The sequence below is a fragment of the Anarhichas minor genome, unplaced genomic scaffold, assembly GCF_050575085.1.
Source record: "Anarhichas minor isolate MPS153535 unplaced genomic scaffold, ASM5057508v1 ptg000074l, whole genome shotgun sequence".
Taxonomy (NCBI): domain Eukaryota; kingdom Metazoa; phylum Chordata; class Actinopteri; order Perciformes; family Anarhichadidae; genus Anarhichas; species Anarhichas minor.
In genome coordinates, this window is record NW_027466520.1 from 10108442 (window position 1) to 10132108 (window position 23667).

General features: G+C 40.6%; 1 protein-coding gene across 3 annotated transcripts in view; it reads left to right on the forward strand.

Annotated features, from left to right (window-relative positions):
• The first annotated feature begins 13031 nt into the window (after nucleotides 1–13031).
• Nucleotides 13032–23667, forward strand: part of tpk1 (thiamin pyrophosphokinase 1) — a 55554-nt gene continuing 44918 nt past the window's right edge. Inside the window, exons 1-3 of one of the 3 annotated variants that reach the window (XM_076080479.1) lie at nucleotides 13032–13091; nucleotides 14419–14509; nucleotides 20221–20295. In XM_076080479.1, coding sequence (XP_075936594.1) covers nucleotides 14467–14509; nucleotides 20221–20295 — 118 coding nt within the window. In that variant the 5' untranslated portion in view covers nucleotides 13032–13091; nucleotides 14419–14466. Of the gene's footprint in view, nucleotides 13092–13119; nucleotides 14168–14418; nucleotides 14510–20220; nucleotides 20296–23667 lie in introns of those variants that run through there. The other 2 variants (XM_076080477.1, XM_076080478.1) reach the window with 2 other exon arrangements.

Consider the following 23667-nt stretch of genomic DNA (forward strand, 5'->3'; position numbering starts at 1 on the left):
TACACCAACCTCTTCACCCGCATCAGGTCAGTTTGTCTATGGTAGAGTTGACTCGTGTCCAGTGACCCATGTTGATGATCCATCAATGCAGGACAGGCTGACAAGTCCAATGAATGTTGTACTTTCCACTGGTCACTGTCAAAATATTTCACTGGTGACTAGCAAACATGGCCATGGCCTCCATTTAATTCAAAAGTTACATCAGCTGTGATGGAGGACAATATATACGTTCACCTTCACAGGCTTTTTATTTTAAAATTCATGGCAATACAAGAGAAAGGTGGAAATGGGCCTAAAAAGTAACTGATTTCACAAAGCACTGCATTGGTTTGTATCTGCATTCCACAGTATGCCACATAACCAACCATTTGGGAACTAAATTCATTTGTTAATAATATTCCTTAACATTCAATGGTGCACACTATGACCTATAGTCTCAAAGTGTTATAACAGTTGAAGGTCCAACAGCCCACTGCCAGACAAAAGCACATGAACCAGCGCCTCATTTCACAGCTGGTGGAAGAACAAGGATATAATGTTATCTAACCTAACTGTCCCTTTTAAATTGCAACTTTATTCATTTCTATGGAAAATACCTGTTACAGTACTGGAAAGAGCGGCGTCTGTGTTTTTAAAGGTATTGAAAATCCAGCCAGCGCTGACCAAATTGCGTATGAATGACACGAAAATGTGCAAGTCATTTTGCGTGCAGCATATATTATACTGTAATACCTTGAAACAGACCAAGCCTACTAAAACTTATGTCTAACAAAGCCTTTTGTGCTTTCTGCTAAAGAATGCCTTTGTTGAGTGGTAGAACCATTGCTTTGGGTGCTTGAGCTCGCAGTCTTGCGTATGATCTGTCTCATGCTGCTTCTTTTCAGTCAACATTTATAACCCCTTAAAGGCATTTAGTTTAGTTAAAATTGAAGGTACAACGTGGCTCCATACTTGTGAAATCTTCAAGCTGCTTTTTCTTTACACAGCCTCTCCCGGTGCAGGGCATTGTATTTCTATAGCTGCTGGTGCATCACCTCAGCAGTCGGCCGGTCAGCAATGCAGGCGAATCTGTCAATCAAGACAGCCAATCTGCCAGCCATCAAAGCTTCCGCCCTGCAAGTCAGTCAGCAGCTACAGTATACCTCATGAATTAGAAAGCCAAACAGCCAGTCAGTTTCCCAGTCCGTCGAACATTTTCTTGCATCATTGTTTTCCTAATTAATGTCATATCAGAGACATAAACAAAAGCATCTGGTGTGCTACCGGAGAGGAAACACTGAGTGATTATCTGTGCGTCTGTATGATGTTGTTCTAAATACCTTCAGGGCAAAATCGTGAAACAAGCATTCAATTGTTATTGAACATACGAAACAAGTAATTGTCATGTAGCATATTCTACATTTAACCACTGACTTGCCTTTTTTTTTTTTATCCGCTGGAAGAAAGAGCAAGAAAACCCTTTTGACAAAGTTTGATACAGTATAATCTAATAACTCCTAAACTTTATCCTTAGCTTTCTTAGCTTTCCACAATAAAGGGGATTTGGCACCGTCACTTAAGTCACAGTGGAGGCAGAGAGGATGCCTTCTTTCTTATATTTCTCATTACTTATTTATTATTTTTATTATTTACCTAGATTATCTGTATATATGGTGTTCTATATTGTAGTATTATGGGCATTATTTACAATTTACATAGTGATTTATTTACATTTACATCGTTATTTACATCATTATTTCAGTTTTTCTTATAGTTTAACAACTGTAACGTACCGATCTCCCCCCAGGGATCAATACAGTATTATGATTATGATTCTGAAGCTGAATAGCTTCATATTAAACTTGCAGACAATAGGGTATTGATCTTCTCATATACTATTCCTTTAACAATGAAACTACTGAGCAGCGCGACTGGATTTTAATAATCCAATTTTAATGTCTTTTTGTATTATTTTCTATCCAATTTTCACTTGAATATTTAAAATGCGCATCCTTCCGCACTATCCTGTGTTGAAGAAATGATGCAACCCAAAACCATGCAAAGCCTACTGGCCAGCAAAAAAGGTGAAGACAAAACATTTTGGATGGAAGGTAATTCGATTCTCTGTGACTATTCTCCCAATCTACAAAGCGAAAGAATGCAATTCACATAATTGCTGAGTACAATACATGACCCTTGAGGTCTTATTCCACTAAATGTGCTGTGTCGGTGAGAGAGAAGCGGCTTATGTGTGACAAAATGCAACAGGAGATTTTTAGAGGCAGAGTGAATGTTTGCGTAAGAGTATGTTTTTACATCTGTGAGATAGAAAGCATGCGAGAGAGAAAAGGAAAAAGATGGAGAGCAGAGACTGTGTGTGGTATGTTGTGCTGAGGGATAAAAGAGCTGCCCCAAGAGACGTAGAGCAGAGTAACACACACACATGCAAACACTCTCCAGGAAGATTGCTTGTAGGTTAAATCTAGCCCTAACAGCAGCTTTTTGCAGGGTAATCTATTCTACTCTGCTTCTGACAAAATGAATATTTTTCTTCCCTCCTTCCTTTCCTTCCTTTGACCCTTTCTCTCTTCATTTTTTTTGTCTTTCCTGCCTGCTTTTTCCCTTCTCTTTGCTTCATCTGACTCTTTGCTTTCTGAGATAAGCTGTATTTCTAAATTCCATTAAAAACAGAGATAAAGTAATAAAAAAGAGAAGCCTATGAAATGCACAACAAACCTTGAGACGATCAGCTCTAATGAAAGATCATAAAAGTGACTGTAACACTGTTTAAACAGGGCTAATCTCCCTGGCCTGGTCCGTTCAAAGCCTCCAGGCACTGATGCACATTGTACTCATCAATTATCGTCAGTGTATATTTTGGACAACCAATAGAGCTGTAATAAACTCCTGTTCATAATCTTCTCCCTTCGCTTTACTTGCTACACAACAATGCCTGAATAAAACATAAATAAACAATCAAAGAAGGTAACTAAAAGTCACACATTTGACCTAGTTGAGAACAATCTAAAGGGTACGACAGGAGCTTCATCAAGGATTTTGTTTTCCCTACCCTGTTTGACATGCTTGCCTGATTTAGCTGAGTTGTATTAACTTTCCAACTCCAATAGCATTGTTTCTATAACAAATGCCTGGTCCCAAACTAAATGGAATTTATTCCCTTAGATTAGGTGATAAACGCACATAAGTAAATAGTATATACTGGCAACAAAATCTCAGGTAATTAACCAAACTAATATGGCAACAATTCTATATAACAGTACGGGCACAAGGCATATCACCTGAAGTCAACGGTCAAAACACGAAAGTCAAAGATATTTTCTCCTCCACACACCTGTTGTTTCCTTACCGATGTACCTCACAATGCTTTTCATTTACAGATTTGAAATGGACCGCTAGTCAGAAACAGAAACAAATGAAACCAAACCAAAAGCAAATTTGAATTACATTCCCCGAAGAGACTCTCGAGGTAAGCACACACATTGAGTAAACATCACGGACACTCTTACTAAACCCAAATAATCCCTCGCTCTTTGTAATGATGTCATCACCGAGCGCTGACTTAATCCAGAGCTCCTATTTATGAAGTGGAAGAAGCAATAACCTTATTATCCTCCTTAAACAACAGCAGAATTAAGATTCAAGTATGTGTTGGTGTGTGAGTTTGTGTAGAAGAGAGAGCGTGGGCAGTGGAACGTTCCACTGACTGTCAGTGGAATAAACCGCAACACTTTCTATGACGCCCATGTCTATAATGCAGTATAAACAAACTCATAATGCGTTATAATCTGCTTACAGCACTGTACAATACAAAGCAGAGTATAAATCAATTTTATAATGTTTTAACTATAACATTAACTATGTGCTATGAGCAGATTATAATGCGTTTCATGTTTATAATGCGTTATAGACATGGGCGTCATATATGTTACCACATATGTATGTTTTAGTATAGTATTAATTATGTCATTGTGACTTTGTGAGAATGTTTGTGTTTGTGTGTGTGTGTGTGTGTGTGTGTGTGTGTGTGTGTGTGTGTGTGTGTGTGTGAGAGTGACAGACACACACGGTTATTTCGTGACTTGCTTGCTGAATAAAACGTGTTGATGTCAGACAAAACACATGCATTTCTCTTCAGTCGTCGTGACAAAGTATGCACACAAAAAGAAAGAAACACAGCTGTTCATTGTCTGCATCTTGAGCACCTTGTTCTGAATGACAACAACAGTCTGAAGGCACAAAAAGCGTCTCTCTTGCTCTTTTGCGCTTGGTTTCTTTCTCTGAGGGGGACTATTTCTTTTTTGTCAGTGAAGCCACATCCAGTATATTTTTGGCATAATGTTTTTTTGCAGAAAGAGTTGGAGTGTAGGTAAAAAGTAATTTGGAGAGGATGCAGACTTAAGGCAGCATACCTCCCAAACTAAGCTAAAAAGTCTCCAACTCATACCTTGCCGAGTTTAAAGCTCAATCTGTGCGAGCACATACTGATGGAAGATTTAAGTTATGGCCTGAGGACGTATTTTATGAAGAGCAAAGTTATTACATTGCTGTTCTGTCACAAGTTCTCCCTGGTGCTGAAGCCAGAGGATTTCACAGGTCCCCAACTCTTTACCCGATACTTTTTACACATAAATTTGGGCAATACTAACCAGAAGATTAGAGACCCGAGCTTGGGACCAGAAGATTACCAGTTTGAATCCCTGGACAAGCTGTGAAAATCAGGACAGGGGAAGAGGAGAAGTATTTCTTTATCCCACCTGAAAAAGGGACATTTAAAGAGGGGCCTCGGGCGAAGCACTTGACCCTCATCTTCTCCACTCAAGTTCCAATTGTAAAAAAACGTTCGGTATTTGGACTGAGCAGCCTCTTGGTGTGACTGGATAGAAAGTGTGAGTGTGCAGCAGGATATGGCTGCAAAGGAGTATACACCCTGAAAACCCTTTATCACTTTATAAAAGGGCCTTCAAAAAGTGTGATTTTCTGAATTTCAGACTCACCGACATCTGTCCATCCCATGTTCTGAAATATAATCCAAACCTGAGCCCATTTGAAAATCTTTGAATTACGTTTCCTTGGGGCTTCTCGGAGTCAAGTGCAATGGTGACTCGGATTAAGGGAAATCAAAAAGGCACAGAAAATCAGCTTGCCTTCGTAAAGGAACCCAGCTGTTTCAATGAAAGCAATGCAACCCAAACTCAGCGGGCAGATTTACATAACACTGTAGATACAAGTTGATGGATCAAGTCCATATTGTGGGTTGTGTGTCTCCAATTTCTTATCAGGTCTGAATTCCATGAAAAACACAATAGATCAAAAAGTGGACTGCCTTTCTTACCAGTAAATCCACCATGCAGCTACTGTTGTGATATCTGAAAGGTAAGCAAAATGTAGCACTCTGGTATTTTTCTCAAACACTTGCTGTATGAAGAACATCCCACAGAGAGTGCTCACACGCTTACACACACACACACACACACACAAACACACAAATAACCCCAGAAAAACCCTCTCCTGAGATTACACCAATCCATTCAGTGTGACAAAAAAAAAGAGGAAAAAAAAGATGAATAAGTGTCTTTTATGTTCTTTTCGCCAATGAAAGAGAGCAGAAGAAGAGAAACATGGGACTCACAAATAGCACTCCCTGGAGGCCATCAGCTCTGTGACGGGAGAGCTGTTGCCAGAGTTTCGTTTGATTCGTGCATTTGAATTGTTGATAACGCAGCAACCAGTGTTACTCACTCCTGGGTAATTACACGTCACTTAAGGTTCGTAAGTCGAGCTACAGTAAGAAATTTAGAGTGCTAATCATAAACAGACAAGGCGACGTCAACGTTAATTTAGTATAGATAAGAGCACCAGCTAATGACAAATTAGACATTCTGAAACAATAGCAACGTGTGTTTTTAACAGCCGGAACAGCAGCGCTGGTGTCGTGAGTCTATGTGTGTGTGTGTGTCATCAAGGCAAAATGTGCTCCTGGAGACACATACTGTAGCACGAGTTGTTTTCTGTACATCATTATCAACATTATGCATTATGAAAGTGCTCCATAACTTCTTGAAATTAGCCAAAAGTTCAAATTTGTAATCCATAAATCAATATAAAATCAATTGTAAAATGACTGCATACTAAACATTACAATAGTATCTGGTTGCTTTTGATCCCCGTAATAAGAAGTAATAAGCACAAAATGCACAAAGAAGCTTTGCTCAGGTCAGAAAAGGTCTCTCCCGCATGAACTAAATTGTTAAAATAATCCAAATAGGCTACAATACTTAAATAATCATAATAATCAAATAACTCACAGCCTGTCTGTATGTCACATTTACAATATAAAAATCATTTGACTTTAGTCTTTGTTTTTTCATCACCAACATCTTTCTGTCACACATGCACTTACTGAACCCTGAGAGTGGGCCTTCAGACAATTAGGAATGGGAGATTCCAAGTGTCTTAAAAAATGAGTCAATATTTGAATTTCTACCAGGTTGGGGGGGGCAGTCTGAGAGAAAGAGAACTCAGTAATAGGGGAAGTCTTAATTAAACAAATGCAAGACTTCTTATTTGGTTGTAGTTATTTTATTAAAATAAAATATAGAGTAGAAAAGAAAGACAAAACATTTGGACGGGAGGGGTTCTGCTAATAGTCCTTTAGAGGAATGGAGAGTCAGAAAGGGACTTCGTTCATTAAACTGATTGATTCATTGTCACATTCACAGAGTCTGTGTGTTTAGACAACACATAACCCAAGAGACTGTGCAGGAGAGGGAGAGACAGATCAATGGTGTTTTAATGGAAGAAAGTGATATAGATGGAGTGTGTGTGAGAGAGGGAGATGGGCTGGGGGCACACACACACAATTCAAAATGATTGCTATTAATGTAACATACCTCAACAAGACAGTGTAACTCATCAACTCCCACACACACCAAGATGTGTTAGCTATATCTCATTCTTCTTTTATCACATATCAATCTTCATGTTATGAGACAATATGATATTCTAGGTTTTTTTTCTTGATTGTGATTTTCAGTCAGCCGCAACATCCTGCTCCCTGGTTAAGATTCAAATAAAAGCATCAATAGTCATACAGGAAATATCATTACACTCTCACATCATGAGGTAACATATCAAGAGCATATTGATGTTACCTCATTACCCACCCTCTCTGAGTCAAGTATTGAATCAAAATATAATATATTTGATTTTGTATTTCCAGCACTCAACTCACACAACTCACTCTGTCACTCTCTCTCTCTCTCTCTTTCTCTCTCTCTCTCACACACACACACACACACACACACACACACAGAAATTGCAGAAACAACCACGAAACTGAGAAGAGCCCCCAGAAATCCACATTGTCAGCAGACGCACACAAGCATCACTGAGAATGGAATGCAAACAGTCGGACATCTTCTTCCAGTTCACATGCCCTAAACATTTTGCCCCCATGGCAATATAATTTCGAGAGAAAAAGAAGAAGACATTTCCATCACCCTCAGGCATGAGACTGAGACCATCTCTTTCAGCGCTCCCTGAGACCTAACCACTCATCCTTATCTTGTGCATCACCCAAGCAGCTAACTTGGCCTCAAAACAAAGAATTCAGCAAAACATGTGTTTTATTTTTAACATAAAGAACACATACGCCTGATGACGCCCACCCAATGTTTTCCTCCATTACACTGAGTAGGTACTGAGCCTGTTAAAACACTTGAAGCCTGTGGGCAATGAAGTAACAATGTGAAACTAGGTTATTTGCCAAAAGCCATCTGCAGGTTTGTTGACCTCTAACGGAGTGCTGTTGTCCTCCGGCCCCTGGTGGTCTTAGCAAGCTGTTGAAGTTTTGGCAAACAGAGTTTCAAATATTCAGCACATTTTCAGTTGTGGAAAAGAAACGTTGATATTCAGATAGCACACGATATTTAAATCTTGAACTATTCTGCCCCAATGTTTCAACTTACTTATTAGCAGTGCATTTTAACAGGCATTCACACAGGTTTTCATGTCAACATCCAATCAACATCAAAGTGTTCGCTGGGCTGTCTGACCTTAACACATGCCGTGTACAAGAGGCTAAAACAACCCTCCCACACAGCACTGAAAGTTTGCTTCCGTTCCCCCCTGCCAAGCCCCAGTTTCTGCTGATATCTGCACCGCAGGGAGCTCAAAAATGTCCTCCCCTGTGGCATCACCGGGCACCATCTGCATCATCCCTCACAGCGCCTGGCAGGGCCCACAGCAGCTCCCCCATGAACCCCTCCAGCCGTTTCTGGGAGGCCAGTCCAGTCCAACTCTTTTTTTTCTCTACCCCCTAAGTGAGAGAGGTTGTGCTCCAACTTTGTGATACCGGCCTTCACAGAAATCTGCCTTTGGGTTGTAGTGAACATATTCATTTTTCGGATGATAGACTTCTATCTCACCCCTTTCCATACACTCTATACACCATCCACTAATGTATACCCCAGCGGGTGCCAGGCCTCTGTGGAATCAGAGGCATGAGTGATTAATAACCCATGGAGCTCATTTTTGGCTTCATTTGGGGAACAAGAAATAACTGTCTAGCATTAAGCTGCCAGCCCCAGTCCTCTCTAAGAGCACATCCGTTGGCCTCTTCAACAGATATGAGTTTACTAGCTGCTGGAATGGTGCCACTCCGTACTCAAGGTCGGTGTTTATCCCTGCTTCTGGACAGGCAGGTGAGGGACACCAGCCCTCAGGCAGTAATATCGTGAGCACAAGGAAATCCACCAGTTTCCCCTGGAAATGTGACAGAAAGCCTGTCGGGGTATTAAGTACGGTACAGCAAAGGCAATGCCACAGGGAAGAAGCTGCCAAGTTGCTGATAATAATGTATTGGAGTTAAAAGAGCGGACACCTCCATTTCCACATCCTGGGTCACAATCACCTGTAATGTGTTCTCTTTGTTCTTGGTGACCCATTCCTCTGAGCTGAGGTGTACCTATAGTAAGTTAACCCCTGCCTCTTTCCACTGAGGGGCATTTGCTAGCTGTGAGAGAAATCCCCCTCCAAGCGTCGGATTGCACTATGCTGTTTTTACCCTAGTTGACCATGGCAGCAGGAGACTCAAAACAACTGAAAAAGAGGCTGTCCTCCATTGCTCTTGTGTCTTGTTCACTTCTAACTAAAATGGGTCATCGTCACTGGCAGATGAAAAAGAAAAATGGCCTACTTAGCCCTAATTCTGCTGCACTTAGCCCCTGCAACTACTTATTAAGCAGTTGCCAAACTGAGAAGAGCTGCAAGATCCCCCGAGCAACCTGAACCGACTTGTTTGAGCTGCTATCCACGTTTATCAAATGTCACAAAAATCATTATTTAGTGAAATAAAGATGTTGAACAAATACAAAACCCAAGAGCATGATGGAAAAGAGCAGACGTACAATGCGGTGAAGTAAAGCTGAAAGCAAAGGAAGAGACAAAAGGGGAGCGGGGAAAAAGGCAAGGCAGATAAAAAGGAATAAAGGAGACAAAGTCAAAAGCGCATTAGTGAGGAAAAAACGAACAAACAGGTGAAAGAGAAATGACAGAAAGGAGTTAAACTAATGGAAATATTAAAGGGAGAAATATTTCATGAAAGGGAGGGAGAGAGTCTGAATTTGCATGTTAGTTAAGTCCATTTTTTGTTTTATTATCTCTCACAATAACTGGTGTATTCTGCCAGGGGTAAGTGGGGTAATACTGTAATGCGACTCGTGTATTCGCTGATAGAAGACATTCAATTGAACTCAAGACAAACACATTCACTTCACTGTGATATGACCTTTAGGAGAGGACGTTATGAAAATGTCCACAGCAATACTTCTCAGTATATGCTTCTCTGTAAACAGGTGGTCATTTAGGAAGAAATGACATAGGTATCTCAGCTTTAGCAACTAACATTAGTGTTTGTGACCTCACGTAACCTCACTGTTATTCCAAGTGAGAAATTGGCAACAGTCCTGCTGGATCTGATGTGCCAAACTATGATGGTAATTAGCTGCAAAAGATAGATAGCCAAAACCTGGAGCCCAACCACAATTTCCTGCAAAGAGAGAGGGAGAATAAAAAAAGAAATTGGCAAGAGATATTGATAAACTTGTTGTATTACTTTGCATAGTAGAAAGAAAGACTGCGCCTGGCAGAGGTTCACTTCTTGAGAATGGGGTTTTTCTGTGGTACAATCATCTGCCAGCTGTGATGATTTTCCTGCTGTGCATTAAATGTGACTCAGGCGTCTCTTTATTTTAATGAAAGACAGATATTATGGGGAGATATGAAAAACATAGAAAGTTACTCATCCACGTTTCCACAGCTATGGCTTTTTTTCAGTTATTGTTTTTTTTTTAACAGCTATTATTTTAGCTAAATTATCTCAGCTACGTAATGCAAATATTTTGGCAAATATGCTCATTAGCTTCTTTGAAGACAGATAGATGAGAGGTGGACAGGCTAGCCTGGCTCTGTTGAAATGTGAAACAACAATGACAACAAACACAGATTTTAAGAAAAAGATATAATTTGTCAATTAGTGAGTTTTAAAGCTGCTGGTATGCAGTTTCTTACATTTGGACAGAGCTAGGCTGTCTGTTTTCCCCAGTTCCCAGTAGTAATGCTAAGCTAAGCTAAATGGCTGTAGCTTTAAATGTACTACAGATATGAAAAAGAAAAATCAACCTCCCACTAACGTTCGGGGAAAGTTAGAAAACCAACTTAGAAAACCATTGAAGCGTCCTGATGTTCAAGCTGTGTGAGATATTGAAACAAAAAAGTTCATGTTTTTTTTGTGGCTGCATCATTCCAAAATATTTGCTCAATGTTGTTTGCTTCATTTTGTGCGTTCTGTAATTAGTAATAGAATTTTAAAAAAAAACACCTGTAGGTTTGATCAGTGTTTGGAAAGAGCCGCTGTCTGCACAGAGGTTTAATGATTGGCCCACTGGCCCCAATAAACATCCTTCCTGCAAGAAGAATGTCGCTGCATTGTAATCTTTAGCTAGTCTCTTTCTTTACCACCACTGACCCTCTTCTTCTTTCTCACCCATGTCCTTCCCAAGAATAACACAGATAATATTTGGGAATTAAGAACAGAAGAAGTGAAGGGGAAAGAGCCGGATCCAAAAAATGATTGGAGAGTGAGTGAAAAACAATACCATGAGTTTAAAAAGACAGAGGTGCAGACATGGGAAGAAAGGAAAGGGTTAAATATTAGAAAGGATGATGGACATGAAAGGTGAGCTACGTAGATGCAGAGAGAAGAGAGAGAGATCCTTTCAAACATTCAGGTGGTGTGGCCTTGTAAAAAAATAAAAATCCAATGAAGAATGCACTCAGCCTGGAATTTATTCATAGATGTATTTATAATGCATGCCAACAGAATGAATTACTTCCCATGCATCTGAGCATGGCATGTGTGCGTGTGAGTGTGTGTGTGTGTGTGTGTGTGTGTGTGTGTGTGTGTGTGTGTGCTCAGCCCGTACACGCCTGTGCAAAACTGTGTGTTAAGTGTGTGTATTATTTCCCCCCCATGTGAAGTCTATCTAAGAGACAGGACAAGTGCTGATTGATGAGAGAACATTTGTTTTAACGAGCTTCCGGAGTGGATTCACCTTGAGAGAGATTTGATTTCTCGGTTTACATTGCTTCTACCACTGTCTGAAGATATCTGAAGCATACACCATCAGTCCACTGCTTGTGTGCCTGTGTGTGCTCATGGTGTTTGTTTACCTGTGTGTGTTTTGCTCGTGTATATTTGTGCAGCTTGTGTGAGTTTTCTGATGTGTCTGAATTTTGGGTGCGCTTGTGTGTTATTGTGAAGTCTGGCTGCGTGCTGTTTGCAAGTACTGTGTGAGTGAGAGGGTGTGTTTATGTGTGTGCTATAAAATATTGATTGTGGACCATTTTAGGTTTTTGTCTTTTTTTTGTCTTTGCAATTGCCATTTCTTTCACTCATGTCCTAAATATCATATTAATTCATATATGAATTCAAATATTTTTCCAGTGGGTATTTGGCTATATTTATTAAACATAGAGAGACTAATTAAAAAAGAATCACTCCAATTTAGTGATAGTTTCAGCTTCGGTAAATGTTTAGAACACATATCATCTGAGGACAAATATTTTGAGTTCAATATCTGGAAATATATATTTAAATGTCACTAAAAGCAGTCAGATTCAGTCAGATATATCATGTTTTAAAACAGTGGAATCAGCTTATACAATACCTACAATGTATATGTTACACCCCCCAAGTTTGTACTCACACATTCCCAGAATAAAATATCAGGATATGACCTCAGTGTCTTCAGATGAACCTGCAGCACTGGTTTGCAGGGACTCCTCAGCCAAATCACGATAATTTAATTTCCATGTTGTTCCAGTCAGATGATAATGAAGAAATGCAGTTTGCTGTTTTGGTGTCAGTTCACAACCTCTCCCCTGTTTTTATTATCCCACTTTTAGACAGCAGGATGACATAGATAGTTTGGAAGATCCTGGTTCATCCACCTTGCAGTACATTTTTTAAGCTACAACAAAGATTGTATACCTGGTAGTTCTCCCCGTGGAGGGGGATCAATGAAGCATCTAATTGTCTGACGGTTAATTCTCCATTAAGCTCAACCAGAATTAAACATTAAAATAACCTCCTATAATAAAAGTTACATCATGTATGGTTCAGTGGTATTAATGCATATCTCTTTTTAAAGGTTTTTGACATTTTAAACATTTTAAAGCTTGCATTGGAAGAATTTAGTTTCTGTTTTGCTTATGTGATATTAAGTTGGACATCTGTTCAGTAGGTCCTACCATTAACGGGCACATAATAGTGACTACAGTGAAGAGTGAAAGCAGTGATTGGAAGAGTCTGTCTCTTATCGGAATAACTTCCACCAAAAAAAAAAAGAGTTTAATTACGACTCAATTTTTTTTTAAACACCCTACAATGTACACAGAACACGAGTTTCCACTTTTGGCCTCTAGGTGTCCCCGTAACAAATCCCCGCCACTCTTCGGCGCTGCTGTCAGCTCTCTGCGCTCTCGTTGACTGTTCACCGCGATATCTTCTATACCGGAAGTCGCTTCATTCTGTGAGTTTCATTCAATATTTGCAAAGCAGAGCAATGTCAGGTTTAACATGTGAAGTCGCTTTATTAGTAGCGAAGTATAGTGTCGGCGTGTGTGTTGTTTGCGTTCGTGTTGCACGGTTTTATCCGTGAACAACGGGAGGCACCGTTGCTCATTGCTCCGCTGTCTCGCCATGCATTTGCATACAGCTGCGTACAGCTGGGTAACGTTTTGTGAAGTGTTTTCTTCATGTGTTGGCATGTTCCCACGGACGGTTCAACGGGGTCGGTTAGTGTTCAAGGAGCTTATCATTCAGTGGTTTAGCAGTGGAGTACTGCATCGCGAGCTGCTGCATGCAGCCCACTTCTGCATTAACACAGTTTAATTACTTCAGTAACTGAGGACACCCTGGAGGCAGAACACCAGCGGTTGATTGATATGTGTTGTTGCAGTGGTTGTAAAACATTAACGTATGTGTAATTAGCCAGAATAAAGTATAACGGTTTCACTTTGAATGATTTCTAATACTTTGCAAAGGCTGTAAAAATGAACAAGTAATAAACAAAATGTATTCTGGCGTACTGTGAAACACATAATTACAGAAAAGCTGTGTATCGAGATGTGACAGCAGCCTTCTATTGATAACCATTGCAGCAGATGTTAATGGTTGACCACTCACAGCCTAATCAAATGTGAAAATAAGTAATATTTATAGAATTATAGAACTATATTCTATATATGTCATTGTGGGGACAGTTTTTCTCTAAACCAGCTAAAAGGTTTCACTATTACGTTTAGCAGGGTTGTGGAAAGGTGGAGGCAATATGATTACATAATCCCACTCTACGTCTGCCAAACTCATTTGCAAAATTGAGTCCAGTGTAGTAGCAGAGGCACTCAAGTTAATAATTGATGTCCTGTTTTTTTAAACCTGGAATAATTTATGTGTGTGGGAAGGAGGAGGACGCATTGTTTTCACTGAGGGGAGGTACAAGAAGGTTGTTAGAAGTCCAGCAGTGGTAGAGTAACCTTTGTGCGATCAGTATCTACACATCTCTGTTTGCTCTCTTCTCTGCTAACTGGATTGTAAAGCTGAAAGGTGAGCAAGGGGTAGTGCTGGCTCTACTTTATGCTTTTCTTTTGTTTCAAAGGATTATTTTCTACATGTACAGAATTTAAAGGCAGTATAACAAAAGGATGGCTCGGTGGAAACGAGTTTCAGAAGTTTGGCTATGTTATTACATGCAGCAGTTTGTAATTTCAAGATTACTGTTTAACTCAGTCTGCAGAGAATGATGGAAATATTCTGGCTGATGAAAGCAAAAGGTGTCTGTCCTCCTCTCTCCTCAGTTCCAGGCGAGTCGACTGATTGAAGACGGGCTCCTGTGGATCCTGGCCATGGATGAAGAGTTGACGCCTTTGGACTGCCTTCTGCCCTCAGGTACTGCCTTTCAAACACACATCCCCTCGGCGCAAACGCACACGCGCGCAATCAATCACATACGCAGGTCCGTGCGCACATGGCGCGTTCACCCACAAGCCACAAGCTTGCCTGCCCCGAAAACAGATCTGTATGCGTCTGATCAAAACACAAACTTACTCCCGTCACTGTCACACTTGTCTTCCTCTGTCTGCTTCTCCCAGACACTCTGACACACACACACACACACACAAACACAAACACAAACAGTCTTGGGGGAATTAAAACTCAAAAACAAATCACTGGTACTTTCATGACAACAATGTGTATATGTATGAGATGCACTTCTGAGCGTCTTCTCTGTTTGGCTGCGTGAATAATGAATGTTTATTGAAAGAGGGTCTCGTGTGTTTGCTGTTTGAGAAAAACTAACTTTGAGGGGCGGCGTTGTGATTATTGAAACGTTTCTAAAAAAATAAATAAAAATTGCTCCTGCATATGATTTCTGTGATCATAAACATTCACTTTGTTTAAACGCAACCCTAGATAACCACGTTTAGTACAACAATTGACTGAAATCTTTTCAGTAGTACTATTTTCTCTTTTCCAAAGGCACGTAGGTACATTTTTGTGGCAAGATTAGATGTTCTGTATCCGTTGATGCTCTTAAAAGAAACCCTACATATGGTCAGAACCGGCCTCCCCAGAGACCCGAGGAAGAAGCTGCTTATAGCTGCCTTTAGCCACTGCGCTAAGGTCAAGGCTTACGTGAGCTCCCTGGTGGTGTGCGAGTGTGGAGGAGGGAAAGCTGCCGACGGGCAGGTTTCACCCAGAGCTGTAAAGGTCAAGATCGTACAACAGTGTGGCTTGTAGAGCAGCTTTTCTCAAACCCTCAAAGCATGGTGCTCTGTGGGTCGCGGAAGAACTGCCAATTGGTAAGATTTGAATTTAAATTCAAATTGTTTTGGTAATTTACAAAAGCTAGCTATGTGCGCCAGTAAAAGCTCCCTATGCGTGTAGTGAGGAAACATGACCCTGAATACATTCATCAATTATTTAGGTGGTTAGTGCTGACTGTGCAATAACACACATTCTAATTGTTTTAGTAAAAAAGACAGCAGCCACATGTAGTTCCCTCCATCTCTTACTTCTGTCTCGTGTTACAGCTGTACTGTTATTCGTCATGTACATGTCATTTTTAGAGATCTATTTTATAAAGAGCTAATTCTGTGACTTGGAACAAAATATATTCCTGCCTTGCATGCGTGTACATTATAACAAAAGGAGGCTGCCATTGGTTGAGTAGCAGCCGCTACACTCTGTCCAAATACAAAGGTGGTGCAGGGTTTTGACACTGGCTAGAAATATTGTCCACCCACAGAAAGATATAGATGGAGATGTTCGGAGTGAAAAACAAACGTTCTGTCCCCAAAAAGCTCAGCACTGTCTGAGCTTTTTTGTCATTCTTCTTGGATTCAGCATACGGGCACCGATCAACCTTTTTCATAGACATACAGTAATACTCTGTGCAGTTTACTGACAATTTCAGGCTACCTCCGTAGTCTGTGGCGTTGCATTCCTTGAGTAATTTTACTTTAATGTGATGGAACCACTTTCCTTTAACCTGCAGCTTTTTGGACAGCTGAAGACTCTTGTATGGAGCTGCACTCGACTCCAACATGAAACATCCTGTCTGGACTTCTTGTCGACTGTGTCTGCCCGTTCACAGAGTGGAATGTGGAAAAATACACCACCAAGCCAGAAAATGGGCCAATGAACACAAGGTGCAATGCCAACAACCTTTTTTTTTTTTTTTTTTTAGAGATGTTTAGGTGATTTGATATGAGCATTGAATACTCAAAAATGAAAGGATAAAGATATCCTATAACTACAACGCTCATGTCAGCATAGTTTCTGCGAGTTCCGGTTTTTTTTATCCTCTTAGATTTGATCCACAAAACTAAACGTACGCGTACCCGAGTTCTGTGAATCTGCACTCTATTGCTCTTCCTCAACCACTGCATGTGCGTCTCACTAAACTGAAACTGAATTGTGAGCGCTGACTGTGGACGTATATAAAGAGCAGGACTTTCTGTTTGGATCAAACACAGTTTCAGAGCAACTGCATTCCTTCACTTTCAAGTTTACGGGAATTCAGTTTCAAATTATGTGATTCGAATTCAGTTTTTTTTTTAATGACATTATTCAAGTGAAGCAATTCAAATTCAACTATAAATTATTCAAACTTTGTTTCTGGTGACGCATATTTCTGCCCGTACTCCACAATGCTGTGCTCTGCTCTGCAGTTCAAAGTTTCACTGAATGTTTGTCTCGGGACTGTTGGTCTCGGGTGCATTCACTGAGGAGTTTCTCCCGGGATATAGTTTATTTTTGGCAACATTTTAAATGAGACATGAACTTGACACCCACGACAATTACCTGCACGCCCTCTGGTCCTTCCCACTGGTTCAGAGTTTTTGGAAAGAGATCACAACTTTCAGAGTTTCTGACATGTAACTTTTCACTATCTCCATCCCTCTGCCTTCTCAGGGACCTGTCAGACTCAACAATAACAAGCAATCCATCTGTACTTGTGGCTCCAGCTATTGCCAAGAAGACTATCCTTGTCTGTTTACATATATGTGTCCTTGTCTACTCTTGAGTGCTTTTTTGTTGCCTGTTTGTTCTTTGCTTTCTTCCTATTTTTCATCAATAACTATCTTTAAATAATATTGTTGTCTTTATGTCTGTGATTAGTCATTTTTCCTCCTCCTCATTGGCTAATGGTTGGAAAAGAAATAGAAACAAAGTAAGTTTAGTCCTCCGATGAGGGAGGTCAGGAGCCGGCAGACATTTGAAAATCCGACGATGAATTCTGTTTTTACAGTTTCTGGCTATGATAAATGATTTTTATAAAACATGCCTTTTGAAACCCGTCAGCGGGTTCTGGGGTTTAGAAAGTGAAGTACATTAACACAACAAAACAACAAACATTGTCTGGTACCAGCCTCTCCAATACAACGATTGGCTGCATTTTTCAGCCTATTTTTAGACACAAATTCATTAATTATTAAAAAAAACAATCTACAGATTAATCGGTAATTTAATAATCGTTAGTTGCAGCCCCAGTACATAATTTGTCCCATTGTGATAAAGTGAGTAAATGAATGAGTGCCACTGGAGGAACAGAGTACTGCGCCATGCACCATTTATTAAACTGGTGTAGGTTGTATCACGGTGCATTGCTTCCTTTGTTTCTCTCTCCCTCGGTGTCTCCTATTGATCGCTGTTTGAAGGTTATAATCCTGCTGTTAGACCACTAAGGGCCGCTGTAATTGTGCTCCTGTACGCGTACATATGTTTGTATAAACCTGACACTCTCACACACGTGCGTGTTCTGCACAGAACAGGAACACACGAGTGGTGTTGGCTTGCACAGCTCAAAAAAACAAAATCAATAACACTCAAAGGCCAACATCAGTCAAGAGACACTCACATCTGATAGGATGCTATCAGCAGTTTTGAAGCATCCATTGAAACCGATGTTTACTCAAACACGCTAGCTAAGCGTGACAGGCCACCCACCTGAGTTTGCTCTCTATGCAAATCCAAGATTTATTGCACAGATGTCACAGGGAGTGCAAATAATGGTGGCAGATCAGAGCGCACACATCCTCCTGAAGATACGACGTATTGATGAATCCGTCACTTTCTAATCAAAGGTAACATGTGTTCGAGATTCCCTGTATCGTTCACATACACACTAAAGTCTTTCTCCCAGCTGTACGTTATAACTTCATTTTCCTCTGTTAAATAAGTTTAGAAAACATTTCCTTTGTTGCTTTAGTTCCATATCTTACAGGAAACACTTATCTAGCCGTGGTGGAGGATATGAATACAGCCCCTGGATGTCTGCATTTTAAAGACCCCAGTGTGCAAAGTTAGCCTTTTAAATTTCACCTTTTTAATTATAGATGCTTATTCCTGGAATGTCTTCGTGCTAGGTTATGTGCTTGGATATTTGTTGTGTGTGGGTTTGTTGTATTTATGCTGTCTGGCACTTCCAAGGTGACATTTCTTTAAACGGAGTGCACGATAGGCTGCACACTTCCTTGTGTGTGTGTGTGTGTGTGTTTGTGCGACGAGGGGTTATCTGAAAAGTCACGGCTGGTTGGGTTTGTCTTTTGTTCTCTGTACACCTCCAGCCAATTAAGAGACAAGACTGACAAATCTACTCTTCCTTTTTCTCCTCCTCACCCACCCCTCCTTGTGTCCTCCTTTCCTTTCCTCTTCCCTTTACCACACTCTGCTGGGGGTTGACTTTTGTTTTGGAAATGACCTTCCATGGATGTGAACTTTTTAACGACATCAAGCCCGCTGCTGCAACAAAGTCACGAACCCAAAGACAATTTTTTCCTCCACACTTTCTCAGCTTAGTCAAGATGCACTCTCTACACTTGAAGGCTTACCACCACAAAGGGAGCTTTATAGGACACAAGGTGATGCGCATGCCATGAGAATTTCATGAAACCTGAAGATATTCTTCTTCTTCCTTCTTAACCGTTGCTTTCTCTGGCCTCCCTTCTGATGTATTTTGAAATGTGTACTGGGAAAGATACAAGCTCTATTAGATATGGCATGCAGCGCTGTTTCCAAACTGGTATCCAGTTGTGCAGAATTTACATAAATACAGTTTAGCAGAGAGGGAAGAGGGCATTGTAATCACAGTGTTGCTTAAGCTTGCGTATGGCATTTTGGCTTTGCTACAAAGGGCAACTACTTTAAAAAAAAAATGGATGGAAAATCATTAATGAGGGCAGACATGAGAGTGAAAGATATATGAGCACGCAAGTGTTAGGGCGAGAGCTTGTGCTTTGGTCTTTGCTCCATTTAGGCTTTTCTAGCAGCTCTGGCTTTTAATGTGTCCATGAATGCAGAGTTTCCATCATTTTTTTTTTCATCTCCTGCAGACAGAAAAAAAAAAGACAATTTTAAAGTATTAGGGGATCTGCATTAGAAGCAGAGCAAAAGAAAAGAGGGATGTGGGTTTGAGAAAGGAAATAGATTTGTGAAATGATGCACCCTGGGACAAAGGAGCATGGAGGTGCACTGAGAGGAAAGTGATGTGAATGGCAGGTTGTGTTTGGTTGTGCTGTATTGAAAGGGTACAGCTGGTGTGTCATCAAGGTCAACATATTCAATTGAGCATTGATGAGACGTGTGTGCACACGTTTTCCTTTAGAGAAACCCAACAGGAACTAATATTAAGGACTGTGACTTGTGACCCTGTTCAGTGAGAGTAACGGTACTGAAAACATGTTTAGACATTGCATATACTCTCTCTACTACTTATATTTTGTTATTTTCTGAGGCAAACAAACCACTCATTTGATGTGTGTGTGTGTGTGTGTGTGTGTGCACGGGAAAACATTTTGAACTTTTACAAAACCAACGCTCAACATCCGGACTTGTTTGGAATGGTTTCTGTTTTTTTTTAATCCTCCCTCTTGTTTTCCTGTCTCCACGATAATGACCTCATTATCACCGCATTGTTTAATTGTTCTTTATTTAGCCCATTCAGTGACATAAACAGCCACCAATCTGTATTTAAAAGGCAAACAATGATGTGTTGTGTTTTTGCTATGTGGCCATTATGTTCCGTCGTCTGTAGTGTCTTTACCTGATTGTTTCTGATTCGTCCCTCTCCCTTTTTCTCCTGTTTTCTTGTGCAGGCACGCAGAGGATCTGTCTTATTGTTCTGAACCAGCCTCTAAATAAAGACTACCTGCACATTCTCTGGAGTAAAGGTATATCTCGCACATCACCAACACAGATCAAACACGCCTCTTTAATAGGACTCGGAGCTCATCTGCATTGAGTTGCACTGAGCATTTATTTCCCTGTTGTTTTTTAAGGGACTGTGCTCTCTGGCCTGTGTAGTCTCCACTGTGCAATATCGTAATTACTCCCATGTCTTTGATGCCCCCTTTCTGCCCTCTGTCCACATTTCCTGTGAGATGTTTTAATTAAGTTAAAGAGGACATAACTCTTTTGCAGAAAACTTTCCTTCCTATTTCGTTTTATAACTCCTGTAGGACCTGGACAATTGATATAATCAAGAAAGATTCATAATACCATACAAAATGTGCTAAATTTTCATTGGATTCACAGCTTGAATATTCAGCGTGATGTTGTTGCCCCTGAGACGCTGACTTTTTATTCTCATGATTAAATGGCATAATGAGTTTTGAATCTGAAATGTCAGTTGAAACGGGGTCATTTAACTTAACTGATAAACCTGAAAAGAATGTGATCAAATAAGAGCCGTTTTGCTACTCGAAAGGTCTGCATTATTTTCATTCATTATTTCCATAGGTCATTCTTTCACAGCCCTGAGCCATATGCTTTACAGTACACATGTGTCTAAGCACTCTTTTTGTAAGGTCTCAAGATAACAAGAACAGCGCATCCGTTCGGATTCATTCAAGTGTGTGTACATTCATTAGAGCTAATTGGTGGATAAATAATTGTGAACACAGACAGTGGCGGTAAGTGTCCACTCCACTCAGCGGGGGAGTGACGAGGTCGATACAAACAAACCCAGCGGACCCGAGACCCCTACATTTAGAACGTGGGCGTTTCGGTCACAACAAATCCACCCTCACAACGGACTCTGAGCGGTTGCTTCCATCTCTGAGGTCTCCTGCAGCCTTCCATCAGAGGGGGAATGATCTGCTTAGTGATACGAACACATGGGGTAAACTTCACTGTCAACCTGCTGCTCATAAGTCCCCTAGATTCCAACCACTTTTTTTTTTTGTAGCTGGTAACGAGAGGATGTAAATAATCATTTGATTTCCCTCCTCTGCTTCATGAATACTCCAAGACCTTTCATGAGAGTAAAAGACAAACAGAGATTCATTCTCCAAAGGCTCGTTGTTAAAAGAGGGAAAATAGTTTTTTGAAAGGGAAGTAGAGCTCCAGTCTCCCAGAGGTGTTGCTTATGAGATGCGTTGATGCCTAATGGTTGTTAGTTGGCTGTGATGTATTAAATATGCAAAGCTGACTTTGAGCCTTTGAACCAGACATTGTCATCCAAATCTGGATCCCACAACTGTGTTTTTCTTTTGAATCTGCTGAACCGATCAGAAACGGAGCTAAATGAACAAGAATGACTGGAGCCAAACTGCCGAATTTGTTTTTATCAAGTACGTAGTGGAGAGAAGTGGCCTGGATCACTGGCACTGTGAAACAACAAAAGAAAATAACTGTAGGCCAACTCATTTATGAAAACTGTTATACATGGATTTATGCATTCAGGAAAGTAAAGGAAACAAAGCAACTTTGAAGGCAAACTTGTGATTAAAACCACTTTAGATTTAATTTCAATGACACAGCTTTTGATATTCTTATCAACTTAGAAATTACCCAGGAGGCACCTGAGCTCCTTCTGTCGCACAGCTCTCTCTGTTTTTTGCTTTTGTACTGGAGGACCTCTAGAAACATGTTTAATGGCATTAGACAAAGCGGTTTCCTCATCTGATTTCACACCAAAGGTCGCCTGTTGCCCCGAGATAAAGATCCTGTGGATTGTTAATTAAGTGAGAATAATCAAAAATACTGAATTTAAAGCAAGAAAAACCTAGAACGTTCATCAAGCAGATATTGGTAAATGTTATGTTGAAATGGAATGGGTTCGTTGACTCTAAGTCCTCCAGTGTGCATCCAGAGTAAAGATCTGCACAATACAATTGCTTTTCAGAAAATTGCAGTTATGTTATTTGAAATGTGTTTTCAGTGCGAATGATATCTAAATTGAAGACAGTTTTTCAATATCCATCTTAAATTATTTGTTTGCTCCCACATGTGGAGATATTAGTCTGGTAATACATTATTTACGCCCTGTTGATTATAACTGACCCTCAGCAGTGCTCGGAGATTGATGTTTTTCATTTAATACCCTTGTTTTCGAATCCAAAATGTGACCAGACCAGCAAACCTTAACTGAGGTGGTTATACTCCAGTGATTACATTTTAAATTGTGGAGCTATTACAATTCCTTTTGTTGATTTTCATTTATTTTTCTCATCCCAGTTAATACTTGCCAGTAGTTCAGGAACAAGAATCATAAGTTAAGCATTGCATCAAACCATCCTCCTGCACCATTCTGCGACCACTGCGAGATAGAAAGACCTGTCGGCTGTACTCTGACAGCACGATGCAGCTTGATAACATCGTATGGAGTTTGCTCCTTCTTATATAAGGCTACTTTTTAAAGTTTCAGAGAGATTTTGGGTGGTTTCTTAAGTGCCACAAGCAATGCTGTGGTGTGGATTTCAGAAATTGGGAAGCTTTCTTGATCCGTTTTACTCTTGATCCGTTTTGCACATGGGACTTGAAGAAAGTTTTGACAGGGTGGTGATGATGATGCATGAATGGCAGATCTCAGATCTCTTGCAGTGTGATGGTAAACACGCTTTTAGCGAGTTTTATCATTCCTCACTTGATATGCCATGTATTTTTAATGTTGTTTATCGGATTTGTCAGTGTGCGCAGTGAGCGTGTCTGAGTGCGTGTCACTCTCCAGATGGTTGTTCACCTGGAGGCATCGTAGCCAGGTCTCCACCCTTACACACACACACACACACACACGCACACGCTGCACTCTCAGGTTCTCTGATGTGCTGCCCCGGCCACCCTCATCACCTGTGGGAGAGGTGGAGCAGCAGGGAGCGAAGGAGCGATTACCGGCTGGGAGAGTGCAGCGCTGATCAAAGGGAAGCTCATTTACACGTGATGTTGTGCTGTGGCATCAAGCTGCTTATCTCACTCACGCACCCTCTCACTCATCTAGTCCATCAGTCACCCACTCACTTGTTCATTCAGTCAATCAGTCACTCATTTACCTACTTACAGGTCCTTCACTTACTTCCGTGTAACAACACAAACAAGCCAATCAATAAAGCAATCACTGAAGGTGTCTCTCTACAAGAGAAAAAAACACGGCCTGTGCCGGATTTCATCATTTGTTGATGTGGAGCAGCTTTTATGAACATTACCCAGCAGCCAGTCGGGTATCAGCCGTGCAATCAAGGCCGGTTGGGTGATTTGTTGACGTGCAAATGCACACTTCCTGAACTTCAGCATTTAAAAGCATGTGTCAGACGGCGTAAGTGGGA